Source organism: Amphiura filiformis, chromosome 9, assembly GCF_039555335.1.
Source record: "Amphiura filiformis chromosome 9, Afil_fr2py, whole genome shotgun sequence".
In the NCBI taxonomy this organism is placed as follows: Eukaryota; Metazoa; Echinodermata; class Ophiuroidea; order Amphilepidida; family Amphiuridae; genus Amphiura; species Amphiura filiformis.
The window spans coordinates 48,084,372-48,097,841 of record NC_092636.1 but is presented as its reverse complement, the minus strand read 5'-3'; the positions used below and the strand labels follow the sequence as shown (position 1 = coordinate 48,097,841).

At 35.6% G+C, this 13,470-nt stretch overlaps 1 protein-coding gene across 1 annotated transcript in view; it reads left to right on the top strand.

Annotated features, from left to right (window-relative positions):
• The first annotated feature begins 140 nt into the window (after nucleotides 1-140).
• LOC140161079 (BBSome complex member BBS7-like) overlaps nucleotides 141-13,470 on the top strand; it is a 37,804-nt gene continuing 24,474 nt past the window's right edge. The window contains exons 1-4 of the mRNA XM_072184467.1: nucleotides 141-243; nucleotides 5,685-5,855; nucleotides 8,637-8,765; nucleotides 10,667-10,842. Coding sequence (XP_072040568.1) covers nucleotides 5,817-5,855; nucleotides 8,637-8,765; nucleotides 10,667-10,842 — 344 coding nt within the window. The 5' untranslated portion in view covers nucleotides 141-243; nucleotides 5,685-5,816. The remainder of the gene's footprint in view (nucleotides 244-5,684; nucleotides 5,856-8,636; nucleotides 8,766-10,666; nucleotides 10,843-13,470) is intronic.

Below are 13,470 nucleotides of genomic sequence, written 5' to 3'. Positions count from 1 at the left end.
CCATAAATTAATATAAACTAAATAAGAGTATATTTAAGTATCCTGCTATAATACAGAAACGTAAACATTTACGATATAAATAGATGTTAAGTAGAAATTTATTGACAGTATTTCTAGCAACACTGACTGATCTATAAATAAACATTTTTGCGTTCCTGACAACAGTGACATTTTTATGTGAAAGAAAGACATAAATCACGATATCAAAGCATAAAATAACGACGGCAAACAATCGTAAGATAGGTAAGGTAATCAGTATTATGTAAGAAGTGTGCTTGTGATTCTTGAGTGAAAGAGCAGCTTTGTAATTGCTGTTAAATCGAACAATTATTCAACAATTTCATAGAATGACGAATTCGGCAACCTAGCAGTGCTAAGTTTAATTAAAAGTTTAAGCTTACAGGTAGACTGTCGACATTACTTTACAAGTTTGAGCATGCAAAAATAGATGATAGTTTACATGATAGTTTTTAAATGTCGAAAGACTTAGCGTATTTTTGGACACATCTGCGCATTCTCTTGCCCTTTTTTTGTCGGGCTGACGTGTCGTGACATCACACACTCACAGTGTAGGTATGCCAGGTGAATTCAAATTTGCCATCAAACTGCATCATTTTACATATCAAATTAAAGCCCTTGAGTAAAGAAAGCCAACACTGAAAACCTTTTTGTCATAGCACTTTCCGTAGTATATCCAGGCTGGACACATCACACTACCGTGTGATGTGTCCAGTCATCGCCGAACTCGCATATAACATGGAGAGCTTAGCATAACGGCCTGCCTATTTACGCTTCCTGAAAACACTCTTGCACATAACATACAAAACCACAAATTCACTAACTTCAACTTGCACTACCGACACCATGAAAAATATTTTAATTATTACCGATCCTTCAGAATACTTGCAAATATTGGCAGTTTCATAAAATCCTGCTGCTGAAAATCGTAAATTCCACAATCTTCTGTCAGATCCAGGTCAGTAATCACAGGTGGGCGAATCTACCAGCGTGACAAGACCAGAGATAATAAAAAGGATGAGAGGCCACGCCGTACAAATAGCTAGCCTGATTGGCAAGCGTCGCCGCTGGCCAGATCTTCTACGGTCGTGTATGATGAGTAGAGACCATAGAGCCCTATATAGGGCTCTGTGGAAGAAACGGTTCCTAATTTTGAAGCCATGGATAATATATTCATTTATACGAGAACCATATTTTTGTACCAATCACAGAACAGAATTTCACTTAACTCACAGCTGTCAATCATTCTTGTGAAACGTAAGTCTCCGCCTAGTATCAAGGTCTTCTTCTGCGCATTGGTTGTGCGCATTAACTAGCCTCCAGCACAAATCCTGTGCACACGATCAGGTTGGATGGGCGGTTTACGCCTGGTTTACATAACAGGAACTGCGATGCATCCTAAACTGGATCGTTTCCGTGTATTCGCATTGCATGGTGGGTAATCGCCTGCCAATTTGCGTAGCTCCACGCTCACAACAGTTTAAAATCAACACAGGTAAATCCATATAAAAATTAACATGGACACAAAATTGACATAGCTTATGTAATTCAAATAATAAAATAATAAAATGTAATATTATCATGATAGATGCACGTTTTATTAAAACTTGAAAAGATTATTAAGTCCAATAATTTGTTTGTGTTAGCTTGCACGAGTCACAAAATGGCGACCCATCACGCATTTTCTGCATGTGCCGACATTAGTAACTCATAGTGACTGTCCTCAAACTAGCGCCAGTGTGTCTCAGGCCTGATAACGACCCCAGGTAATTTAATGCAGAAAGTTTTCTTGCGAACAGCTGCAGGTGACAATTAAACAATGAACACGGCTTGATAAATGTACATGCGTGGGGAGGCTTGTACGTCAGCTGACGTGTTTTGGACATGTTCGCGTAAAAAGTGTTGTTTTTCTTCATGAAAAATACCAGCGATGACCAGTTTTTTGTGGGCTATTTGATTTACAGGTATGTCGGTTCGTCATAGGGTAGAAATGATAGCTGTACAATTTGTATAACATACAGTTTAACATAGGCCTAAACATTTATGGGCACAAATCGACCTTCCATATTATGCACAAGTATGTGGAAGTGGCAGGCATATTTCCGTAGCAAAGTTACATCTTGTCAAAGATTGACTTTCATCAAAAAGATTCTGCTAGCAAAATTCCCCAAAACAGCATTACGGGGGTGTTTCTAGATCTTAGTCTCATGACGATAGCACCTTTTTTAATGGAACTGCTATCAAAATCTCTCTGAAATTCCATGTGCGAGTCTCTCATCACCAAAAAAATCATATATTTGGGTCAAGTGAAGTATAGACAACATATTTATGAAGGTTTCCTTCTTAAAAAGCTTCTTTTTAATTTCAATGTAAATTTGTATTGCCGGTTTAGGCCATTTTGACTGACTAACAAATGTGTTAACTGAGGTTTCCCTGTCATACCTACACAGTGACACAGGGGAAAAGCCAAGCCAGGCAGTGTGCGCATGTGCAGTTCCTTCCTCGAGCTGGTTGCTGTAGAGGTTGTGCATGAAATTATTGATTGGCTTCAAACAAATTGCTCGAGAAGTCTAGCCAAGAATTTGCTCACCGATAGCTTCACATTCTAGGCTACACACTCGGCAGTCCACGCTTTTTAATGTGTGCCGGTTCGAAATTCTGAAAATTGGTGAAAGCGTGGGGGTTTAAACTTTTTGGGTAAAAAGCGTGGACTGATATAAAGCGTGGGATTAAAATAAAAAGCGTGGGGCTACTTCCAACTTACAGTATATTTTTATTGAATGATAAAATAATCATAGTTCCAAGAAAAATCGCCAAAACTCACACACAATGTCGCAAGATAAAATTCCATTTGATGCAGGCTTGCGCTTGTTTACGAGTGTCCAGCGCAATGTACACAATTTATTTACAATATCCTCCCCGGAAGCCCTGCCAAAACACCTACGTCATATGCAAATGTCAGATTTACCATGACGTGTTATTTTTCTTTACATTAATCGTATATGAGTGACGTCATTAATCATGCATAATTGATTGAGCGAAGCAGCACGGAAGAAGTAGGATAGTCGCTGAACTCAGCGCAAGTCAAGTTTCATGACAAGAATTAGGGGTTCATTCATAGGATTGAGGGCATGATCGCTGTTTATGCCCGAGGCGTGAGCGATAAACAGCGATCATGCCCTCATCAGCGCTAAACAGCGATCATGCCCGAAATCCTATGAATGAACCCCGTTCATACATACCCAACATTCTTAGCAATTCAATACAGATGAAAATAATAAGGGTTTACAAGTTTAAATGGGCTATTTCATGTTTAAAAGTGTGCACTTTTCAAAATGGTGCTTCAGCATTTCTGGTTACCTGAATTTGGAACATTATATAATGTGGGTGATTTTATTAGATGGGTGTTATGGAGGAGAAGCTACAGGAGCATTTTCATTCAATTCTGACAACTTTTTAAATCAGATTTTTGCATTTACATGCATTTTCAACACATTTCTGGAGTCCCACTTCATATTTTGAATGTCTTGCGAATGATTTCTTAGGAATATAAATAAGCCTCCTTTGTAGCTATTGCTTTGGTAACAAAGTATGAAGCATGACAATGCAATGCAAGTTATTTGGCATAAATTGGTCCAGTATTGCGAAATTTATGACCATTTTTGTAATTATGTAGATTCTGCTTAAACAAAAAAAGCGATGTCCTCTCCAAAACAAGTACCGGTACTATCAAAATTGAAACTAAATTGGTAGTTCCTGCCAAAACTTGCATCTGTAGAATCTTCAGGGTGTTCTGCAATCATAAAACAGGACAATTAGTTCTGAGGATATTTGTATAAAATATCACAACCTGCCAGTTTTGGTGTCTTGATTCCGCGTTAAAAGTGTGTCCACTCCAGAACAGGGGTAAATCGGCAATTGACACAAAATCAAGGGTAAATGTTTCACTTTATTTTAACAAAATTAACCTTCTCCTTCCCTCTAACAAGACAAGGCATTAGTTTTTAATCACAATACCGTACTCAAAGTACTCAAAGTAGCCAATATCTGATGATATCATGTTGTTAAACAGAATGTCCTCTCCAGAACAACCAAAAACTGTGGTCCGTAACAGCTCACAAAAAGCATGACATGTACTTTTATTTCAAGTGAATGTTTCATCTAGATATTGACAACACATCTAAAGTGAACATTTGTAGTCAGAAACATCTATTTTCAAGATATATGTTTTGATGGTGAAAGTGTGAATTTCATGCCTCACCAAATAGCTGTGACCTATGTCTGGATTTACAGGAACCTTCATTAAAAGTAAAATACAAGAGATGGTATGCTTTTCTAGCAGTATTTGTGTGTAATAACATCTGATGAAAACTTTTAGACTGATGAAGATAAGTGTGCTGCTTGAATATCAGTGAAAAAAAGTGCAAAACTGATTGTTAAACAAAATGTCCTCTCCAGACACCCATACGTTGGAAAGCTCAGAAAACACAAGTTCTACCGAAAAATATGGGAACTTGACAATATTTAATTAAAACACATCAGAACTAACATTTATGATAAGAAAAATGATACACAAGAGGATGTATACTGTTATAATAAAGTAGAGTTTCATGTTTTTTCAACAATCGTTTAACTTGCTTCTGGATTTGCAGAAGCCCGCACTTTAATTTTTAAACAAAAAATGTCAAGTAGAATGATTAAAAAATGTGTATTATCATCTGATGAACAATGTAAACAAATGCAAATAATTTTGACCCATACATTATTTGAACTACATAGCACTGAAGTGGTTAATGTTGTTTTGTTAAACAAAATGTCCTCTCCAGACGCCATGCATTTTCCCATTGAAACTTTAGTGATGAATTTAACAATGTTATTGATGATCCCACGCTCTGAGATTTTGGAATTGAATTTGGTACATCATGAAGTTCTAAAAATCATAGAATTTTTATGAATTTAAGGACTTCTAATTTTGAACCTCTGTGGGACTGTAAGTGTACGCTGAACGTGAAATAGCCCAAATAACATTTCCATACCGTTTTCCTTCATAAATTGGAAGAAAATGAGTAGGCCTACTTGCAGGAAGCAGCTAGGCTCATGAGGTCAACGGCCGGGAGTCAATGTGTGATACGCGTCATCATTCCCCTTAATCATGTCACATATGTAACATGATCAAGGGGAATGCGTCACATCATACCTGTCGACCCTAGAAAGAGGACATTCAGAGCATTCAGAAACTGAAAACCCCATGTTGATACAACTTTTCTTTGGCAAGTTACGTCAATTTATCAAGCGCTGAAAACAATAGAAAATAACATATAAGAATTTAAACACTTTCTTTGCCAATATCTCAAAATCAATGTTAGCGACATCCGACTCATTTCCCTTGATCGTGTCACGTATGTAATTATATATCGCAAATTTTAAGAAAATCTTAATTTTTGTGATATCAGAAGGACGTTCCTCTTATTCAGAATGCAATTTGATGTGTCTCATGTGCTCTCAGGTCCCACAAAAATACTGTATAAGCGTTGCTATCCGAGCCCTTAAGGATGATTTTAAATGTACATGTACATTATGTATCATATGTCCTTTGAGTTTGAGTGGTGGGCTCTAGCATTGAATTAACATTTTTTTAATACTTTTTTCTGTTTTAACACTTTTAGTGATCAACATGAAAACGGAGTGACATACAAGCAAAATATTTATGTAAGAAACACTACATGTATACACGGTATTAAAAGAGCTTTATCATTGTCAAAGCAAAGTAAAAGACTTGTCTGTTATCAAGATTCAAGATGATGGAATTAAATCTCACCCGCAAGGACTATCTCCAGGTAAGCAAAATGTCCTGTCTCGGACACATGTTGATTCACTCACAGCTGGCCAAAGTTGTTGATTTTTTTATTTAAAAAAAAATCGGATTTTTTAAAATTTAAATCAGATTTTTTTAATTTAAATCAATTTTTTTCCAAGAACTGCTATATCCCATGAAAGAGTCAAAGGTCAGTGGAATGCTATTCACATGCACAATCCTACCAGGTATTTACAAAAAAAATCAAAACGTATTTTTACACATGAAAATTTCAAAAAATAATGGGAAAAAACCTGTTGAATTCTGCACCTTGAAGATGAATTTTTGGCAATAGATAGAGGTATTTTAATTGTATCCAAAAGTTGTAGAACCATTAGGAATGAAATATATCAGTCAATTAAGGGCAGAGTAATGGGAGAGAACATGGACCTTTTCGAGCTTCATTATTTCTGAATTGTATGTCCAAAGTATATAAAACTATACATTTTTGGAAAGGAAATGAGTCAAGGAATCCCATGGTGACGTCAGATTTGTTTAAAAATCTCAAGTTTTTGAAAAAATCACAAAAATTCACTTTTTTACCCCAATTTTTTTGTGACAACTTAGAAAAAAATCCGTTCGGAGTAAAAAAAAATCAGCTGGCTTTTCATGAAGAAGAGACACAAACTTAGGGAAGGTTTTTTTATTTTTTTGAAATTCGTCTCTTTTTTCGAAATATTGAAAAAGACATGTGAAAAAAGCCATTTTGTCACTCTATTAAGCTAAAAATTGCACATAATGGTGTATATTTTTGTTTAAAACAAATATTTTGAAAAAATGAAAAAACCTTCCCTAGACTTTGATGTACTCTAAAGGATAGTGCAAAAAGTTTACCCTTTGCTTGCATATTTTTCGAGTTATCTTGTCACAAAAATCGCGCAATATTGTCAAAAGACAAATTAAAGACAAATTTTCTGTGAAAAAGGTTAAAATTTGGGGTGACAATCGTAAGTATTGCTCCCTTCCGTTTTGTTTCTGGGTTCAAATCCAATATGGCGGCACCCACGTAACAGGATATCACAGTAAAAAACTGCAAAGTATCATCTGTAAATGCATTTTAAGCAAGAGTGTGATTTTGTGAAATTCTACCATAATTTGGCAATGAACTGGATGAAAGTTTAAGTTAGAATAGGTTTTGTCCATGAAGTTTAGCGATCATGCCGGCCAATACTGACATGACTAATGCAAGTTTTAAAAAGTGAACTCTGAGAAATCGACGTTTTAGTAAAAAAATGTCAAAATTATGCACAAAACGTCCTTAAATTTTAAAGCGGTAAGACTTTCACACATGTAAAAGCTGTATCTGGTGCATGGTCTAAATGTGCATCTTTTGCACCAATGAATCTATAATGTCTGCTTTCAGTGCGTAAAATTCAAAATAATTAAAAAATCTAAGTGGCATTTTGACTGCAAATTTTTGTTTTGTTTACACCACATTTGCTGGCGTTAACAACATACCGAATGCGCCTTGACTGCGTTGGACATGCTGCGCAGAGTTGCGCGGCGATCACGCATAACCACGAATCGCACGCGTAATCACAATATTTCGCATTAGCGCATTTCTGACTCATTATTTCCGCCAATTTACTAAGCTGTCTTGAGCCATGTGACTTTTAGAGTTGAAAAGAGTGAAATAAATCAAGCAAAATATGAATAAATATTAGCAAGTTGTATTTTATCAGTTTCAAGTGAAAGAATACATCTTAGTGTTGATAAATATCAAAAAATCTCAAATTCGGTCGTGGACGAATGTGTCTTCCATTACTCTGGCCTTAAGAAAGAAATCAACTTGCATTTATCAAAAATGGTAAAAAATGAAAAAAGTTGATTTAAATCAGTGATTTAAAAAAAAAGATTAAAATCGGTGTGATTTAAATCAAACAACCCTGCAGCTGGCTCAGTGCTTCCAAATCATCTCAGTACCAAGGCATGGCAAATCAAACAATAATGATCACCTTGTTATTCTGTTTATAAGACAAATTCTTTAATTGTGACTTTGTATTCAAAATTATTTTTTACACCAAGCAGAGCAGAGAATGGTACAATAGTTAAGTTCAGAAACAAAAGTGACTTTTATGCTCTCACTTAGATTATGCTTCAAGAAAACATAAATGAACTTGACTTTTAATTCTATATTTGGTTACACTGCAAAATCGAAAAGTCAACTTGAAGTCACGTTTGAATAAAAGAAAATGTGCAGGGTCATCATTAGAAGTCGAATATTGAAGACGAGTTCAAAACGTAGCATGGGATCTTGTTTACACACAAATGAAGTTCAAATTCAAAACTGAAGGCTCTGCCAAACAGGGTTCCAGATTTGAATACAATTTTGTATCGTATACTCATGGTAAGACTCTTAAAGATCACAGCTATATATTCAAGACTCTGACTAGCCCAATTGCTTTGGAAATAGGATCAAGAGGCTATGTTATGCCCATCAATGTTTGAAAGAAATCTTGGAATTAAATTACTTTTAAACAATTCAGATGCAATCTATCAAAGCTGCAATCTTTTGGCTGTCCTTGTTACATTTTGCAATTTTCATTCATAACTGTTCAGGAAATCTTTCAATTCACCCTTATTAGAAATTTTTGATCTGTATCATTATATGGTGTTTTATACAATGTTCTATTATACTCATGTCTTGTGTGCATGCCACCACCTTTTGGGGCATTTACAAAAATGTATATGTCTTTTTTAATGAATAAAGTGGTGTAAATATTAAATTGTAATTTAAACCATTATATTGTTAATTTGACCGCAGGTGGGAGTGACGTCCCCAAGAACAATGAAGCTACTTCCTGAGAAGAAGTCCAAGATACAGCAAAAGATAGCAGTAGCTGACCAGACTGGAGTGCTGCAGTGCTTTGGACTCAAGAAAGGAGAAATAGTGGTGAGTATATTTGTACAGTTTTAATCACTAGCGATCACCCGTCTTGCGCGGTCAGAGTATTTCGCGGTTTGTAAATTTTTTATATTTTGTGAACTTGTAAATGTTTTATTTAATGTGATTAATGGTATGAGAGGAGATTATCATTTAGAAATATAATATGTAGTATGCTTTCCATATAAATCAATGGCTTGAAATTGCAATTACATCGTGATCGAAGCAAGTCTTCTTGCCACCATATCATATCCACTGTGAGAAGTCTTGCCCCTGTTTGATGCTGGCCGCCCTGATATTTAAGATTTTTATGCATTTACAGTACTTAAAGAGCAGGGTAGGCCTATTCATGGTAAATAAAATTCAGTGGTTTAAGAGGCAAATAGGCAATTGCACCATATTATAATTAGCACTATTAAACTATAATACCCTCCTCACTTTGCTACACCAACAGCCTAGGGGCGCTTTCATTAGATTCTCAGGGTGGGGTAAGAAGTTTAAAAAAAAAACTTCACCCACTACATGAGCAAACCCCACCCCCCCTGAGTATCAAGTGGTGCGTCCCTTATAGGTATGAGATGTTCATGATGGCAATCTTGACCTACAAAAAGGACATTATGAGATGTTGACAATCTTCCAAAAAGGACATTTCATCCTTTTGAGTAAATGTTGACTTTATTGATGTGTGATTAATTAGGTGTTCATACACAGTGCCTGGTATTATATAATACTGTGTGATTGTATAATAGGTAATTCAATGACCATCCAGACTACAGACATAGTATCTTCACACCAATGCCAAAACAGAAGGCCAATTTCAGGCTATGTCAACATTAGTGTATTGTGTTGGCGTGAAAAGTTTTAGCATGCAGTGCGCTGCCAGTGCCTTTGAAACTAATTAACATAATTTGACACCCTTAACGTAAACAAAAGCAAAATTAGACGTTTTATTGGGGTGCGGACAACTTTACTCTCATAGCATAAAAATCCGTTTTCGAAATAATGTAAAAGCGTAGAAGTTTTTAGCCTTACCAATTCGAAAAACTCAGTAATTTATTATAGATGTTATGCCTGAAAATCGATATTTGTGTTAATTTTCACTCCAAATTGAAGCTACTAAAAAACAAAAAACAAGGTTTTTCGCCATATGTATGTCCTAAATTCCAGGCTGACTATAGCTTGCTTATTCTAAGAGCCATTATGCGGACACGATTGTAACTGCCATATTGCATCGAAAATAATTATTATAAATGCTTTGAGATCAAGTCATTGCGTAAGTAGCCAAATGGTTAGAGCACTGGACTTTGAATCCCCGGTAAGAATCCTTTTTGAGAAAAGGTGGGTTTGATTCACCGGGTGGTTGAATTTATAATATTTATTGCTTTTCTTCTTTTTCTCATTTTTCCTTCCTTTCTTCCCTCCTTTTCTCTTTTCTTTCTCCTTTTCTTTTTTTTTTCTTTCTTTCTTTCTTCCTTTCATGTTCATTTCTTTCTTTTTATTTGATTGATTCGCTCACTGTAGTGATTGATTGTTTTTTCACTTTATATAATTCAGAAATATATAGACCTAATAAGTCTTATACATGAATATTTTTCAAATTTAATATTGGTTGTTGTTTTTGTTATTGTTGTTGCAGTTATTATTGTATTATTATTGCACAATCAGGGTAATAGCTGCATTGATTTATTTCACCAAAGATATCAAGGATAATTTAAAACAATTTTTCCAGACACAGCGGTCTAGCATCATGGGAGACCGGGGAAGTGCAGTGCCCCCAGTCGATTTTAAATTTAGAAAATCCAATAGGAAAATTACCGAAAACAGCTTGTGCCCCCCCCCCCACACTCCCCCACATCAGGCCTGTTGCAGTTCCTCATAGTTAATTCCTCCTTATTTGTTTGTGTTTGCAGCCATTATTCAAGACTCTGCCAACCCACAAGATCACAAGACTAGAACTGGGAGGGGTTCTCGGCAGCCAACCTGACAAGATCTTTGTAGCTACAGGGTCAGAGGTCAAAGGTTATACCAAGAAAGGGAAACAGTTTCTTGGCTTTGATACTAATCTGACAGAGAGTATCAAAACAATGTAAGTTGCTTGCTTAAAATACATTTTCCTCCAAAAAACAGGATCAACAAAGTAACATCTATAGGCTTGTGTAGAGATTCCATATACGGCAGTAATAACTAGTCGTACTCCCAAGATGTACATCAAAATTTAGAAGCTAAATTAATGTTTGGCACTTTCATGTCTAATCTCAATGATTTTGTTCAACCTACTGAACTAAGGATGCTATATCTATATTCTTAGCATGTCCCAACTGTGTAAGAATGACAGTTTTGCGAGTGTGACCTTTTGCATTTTAAAGAAATTGTAGCTGACCGTATTACTATTATCTGTAATAAACGCAAAAGGGGGCCTTTATTAAAGGCAAATTTTCTGTGAAAAAGGTTAACATTCGGGGTGACAATCGTAAGTATTGCTCCCTTCCGGTTTGTTTCTGGGTTCAAATCCAATATGGCAGCACCCACGTAACAGGATATCACAGTAAAAACTGCAAAGTATCATCTGTAAATGCATTTTAAGCAAGAGTGTGATTTTGTGAAATTCTACCATAATTTGGCAATGAATTGGATGAAAGTTTAAGTTAGAATAGGTTTTGTCCATGAAGTTTAGCGATCATGCCGGCCAATACTGACATGACTAATGCAAGTTTTAAGCTACTTTCACAATATGACATTGAAACATCGGTCACTTTTTAATTGAAAAATCATAGGGGCCGTTTATTAGAGGGAGATATTTATTACAGACAATAGGCAATACAGTATTTATAAGTGCATAAATTAAAATAATATAAAAGAAGCTGTGTCTCATTCTAACTCGGCTGCTTCTTTGTAATATAATTTTCAGCCAATTTCAAATTATCCTTGGGTACTGACTCAAGGTTTAATGTGATATTCCTTAGATGTACATTCATATCCTAATGAAAATTCCTTACATCAATAATCCCTTATATGTATAAAGTTTGTTCGGCTTATATGAGGCAGAAAAAATAAAACTCATAACACTGTGTATTGATATCAGTGTTGTAGTCGAGGACCTCATGTCCGAGGCCAAGGCCAAGGACTTGGTGTCCGAGGCCAAGGCCAAGGACATGGTGTCCGAGGCCAAGGACAACCCTCCGAGGCCAAGGACTTTTGTCTCCGAGGCCAAGGCCAAGGACCAAGGACTTTCATAATAATGAACCATACTAAACCACGCCCGATCGGAAGTCATGTTGTCGTCAACATAAGGCAATTTTATATGCACTTTAACTAACGCTGCACAGTAAGCTTATTTATAGAACTTTATAAGGCCAAGTAAAATAAAAAACATGTTTCACGTCCGGGTTTTTGAAAAAAAGGAGGAAGAGGGGGCTTTTTATTTTTTATCGCAAATTCAGTGTAAACATCCATAATTAGAGCTGTTTTAGGCTAGCGTATACAATAATGCCTTGAAAAAGGAGGAGGCCTCTTTTTATTTGTTCTGAGAGATAGGCCCCCTCTAACTAACACAAAAAATAAAAATAAAATTGAAGAAACCTCAAAAAAGGAAGCGGGAGGGGACGTGAAACATGTTTATTTTTTTATTTGGCCTAAAATAAACATGCCTAAAATGGACTCTTTATCCTAGTTTCAACCAACAAAACCCAACTTGTTCATTATATCGATTTGTTTCTTAGTCTTAACAACCCAAAAGTTTGATGAAGTCCTATAATGGAAAGCACTTTCGCTAGAACGCTAACCCCCTCCACCCTCCCCTTTAACGCAAGTGTCAAATATCGAAAACTCCAACCTGTATAGGATACAGTGCCGTCGCTATGGTGGATGGGGTCCGACAATGCTAGGATATTGATCACATTTATGGAAGAAACATATATTCTATTTTATTTTAAAATATTTTCTTTGTACCTTTTTGGCAAAAAAAAAAAAAAATAATGAGGACTTGCTGGATTTTCAAATAAAAAAGAATCGGCTGCTTACAAAATTAAGTTACAAGTTGCAGGTTGCAAGTACTGTACACTATCTTGATTTAAAATCATTTTGAAGCAACCACTGTAAAATTTCAATATACTTCAGAAAATACTGAAATTTTATATTAAATCCTTAAAAAAGATCAAGACTTTTTTTTACAAACGTAATCTGACTTTTTGACCCCCTCCCTCCCTAACGGAAGGACTTTCGTTAATAGGACTTCAAACTTTTGGGATGTTCTAGACAAGTAGGCCTAGTGAAGATTACAATATAACACACTTATGTGTTTTATCCGCATACCTACGGTACCATTTTGATGTTAATCAAAAGCTAGACAGTTATGTGGTACTAATTAAGTATATAATTATGTGCGACAAAGCAGTCTAAAATGGGCACTGATCTATCTTAAGATCAAATGCAGCAAAATGTAGCTGATGAGATTAACCAAAATCTAGATGAAATTCATTTGATCACAGTTAGGCTTACCCGGTAATCGAAACATGTCATACAGAAAGTGTCCAATGAGTTTATTAAAATATCTAATGAACCTCTTGTGCCTATTCGATATTCCTATTTTAGGAATCATATTGGCTGAGTGGAATTTTAATATAAAACCACATATTTAGCCTCCATGTGAATGTTTTGCAAAGAGCAAAGATGATAGTGCACCAAAATATTGACAAACTGTTTTGTATTTCAATCA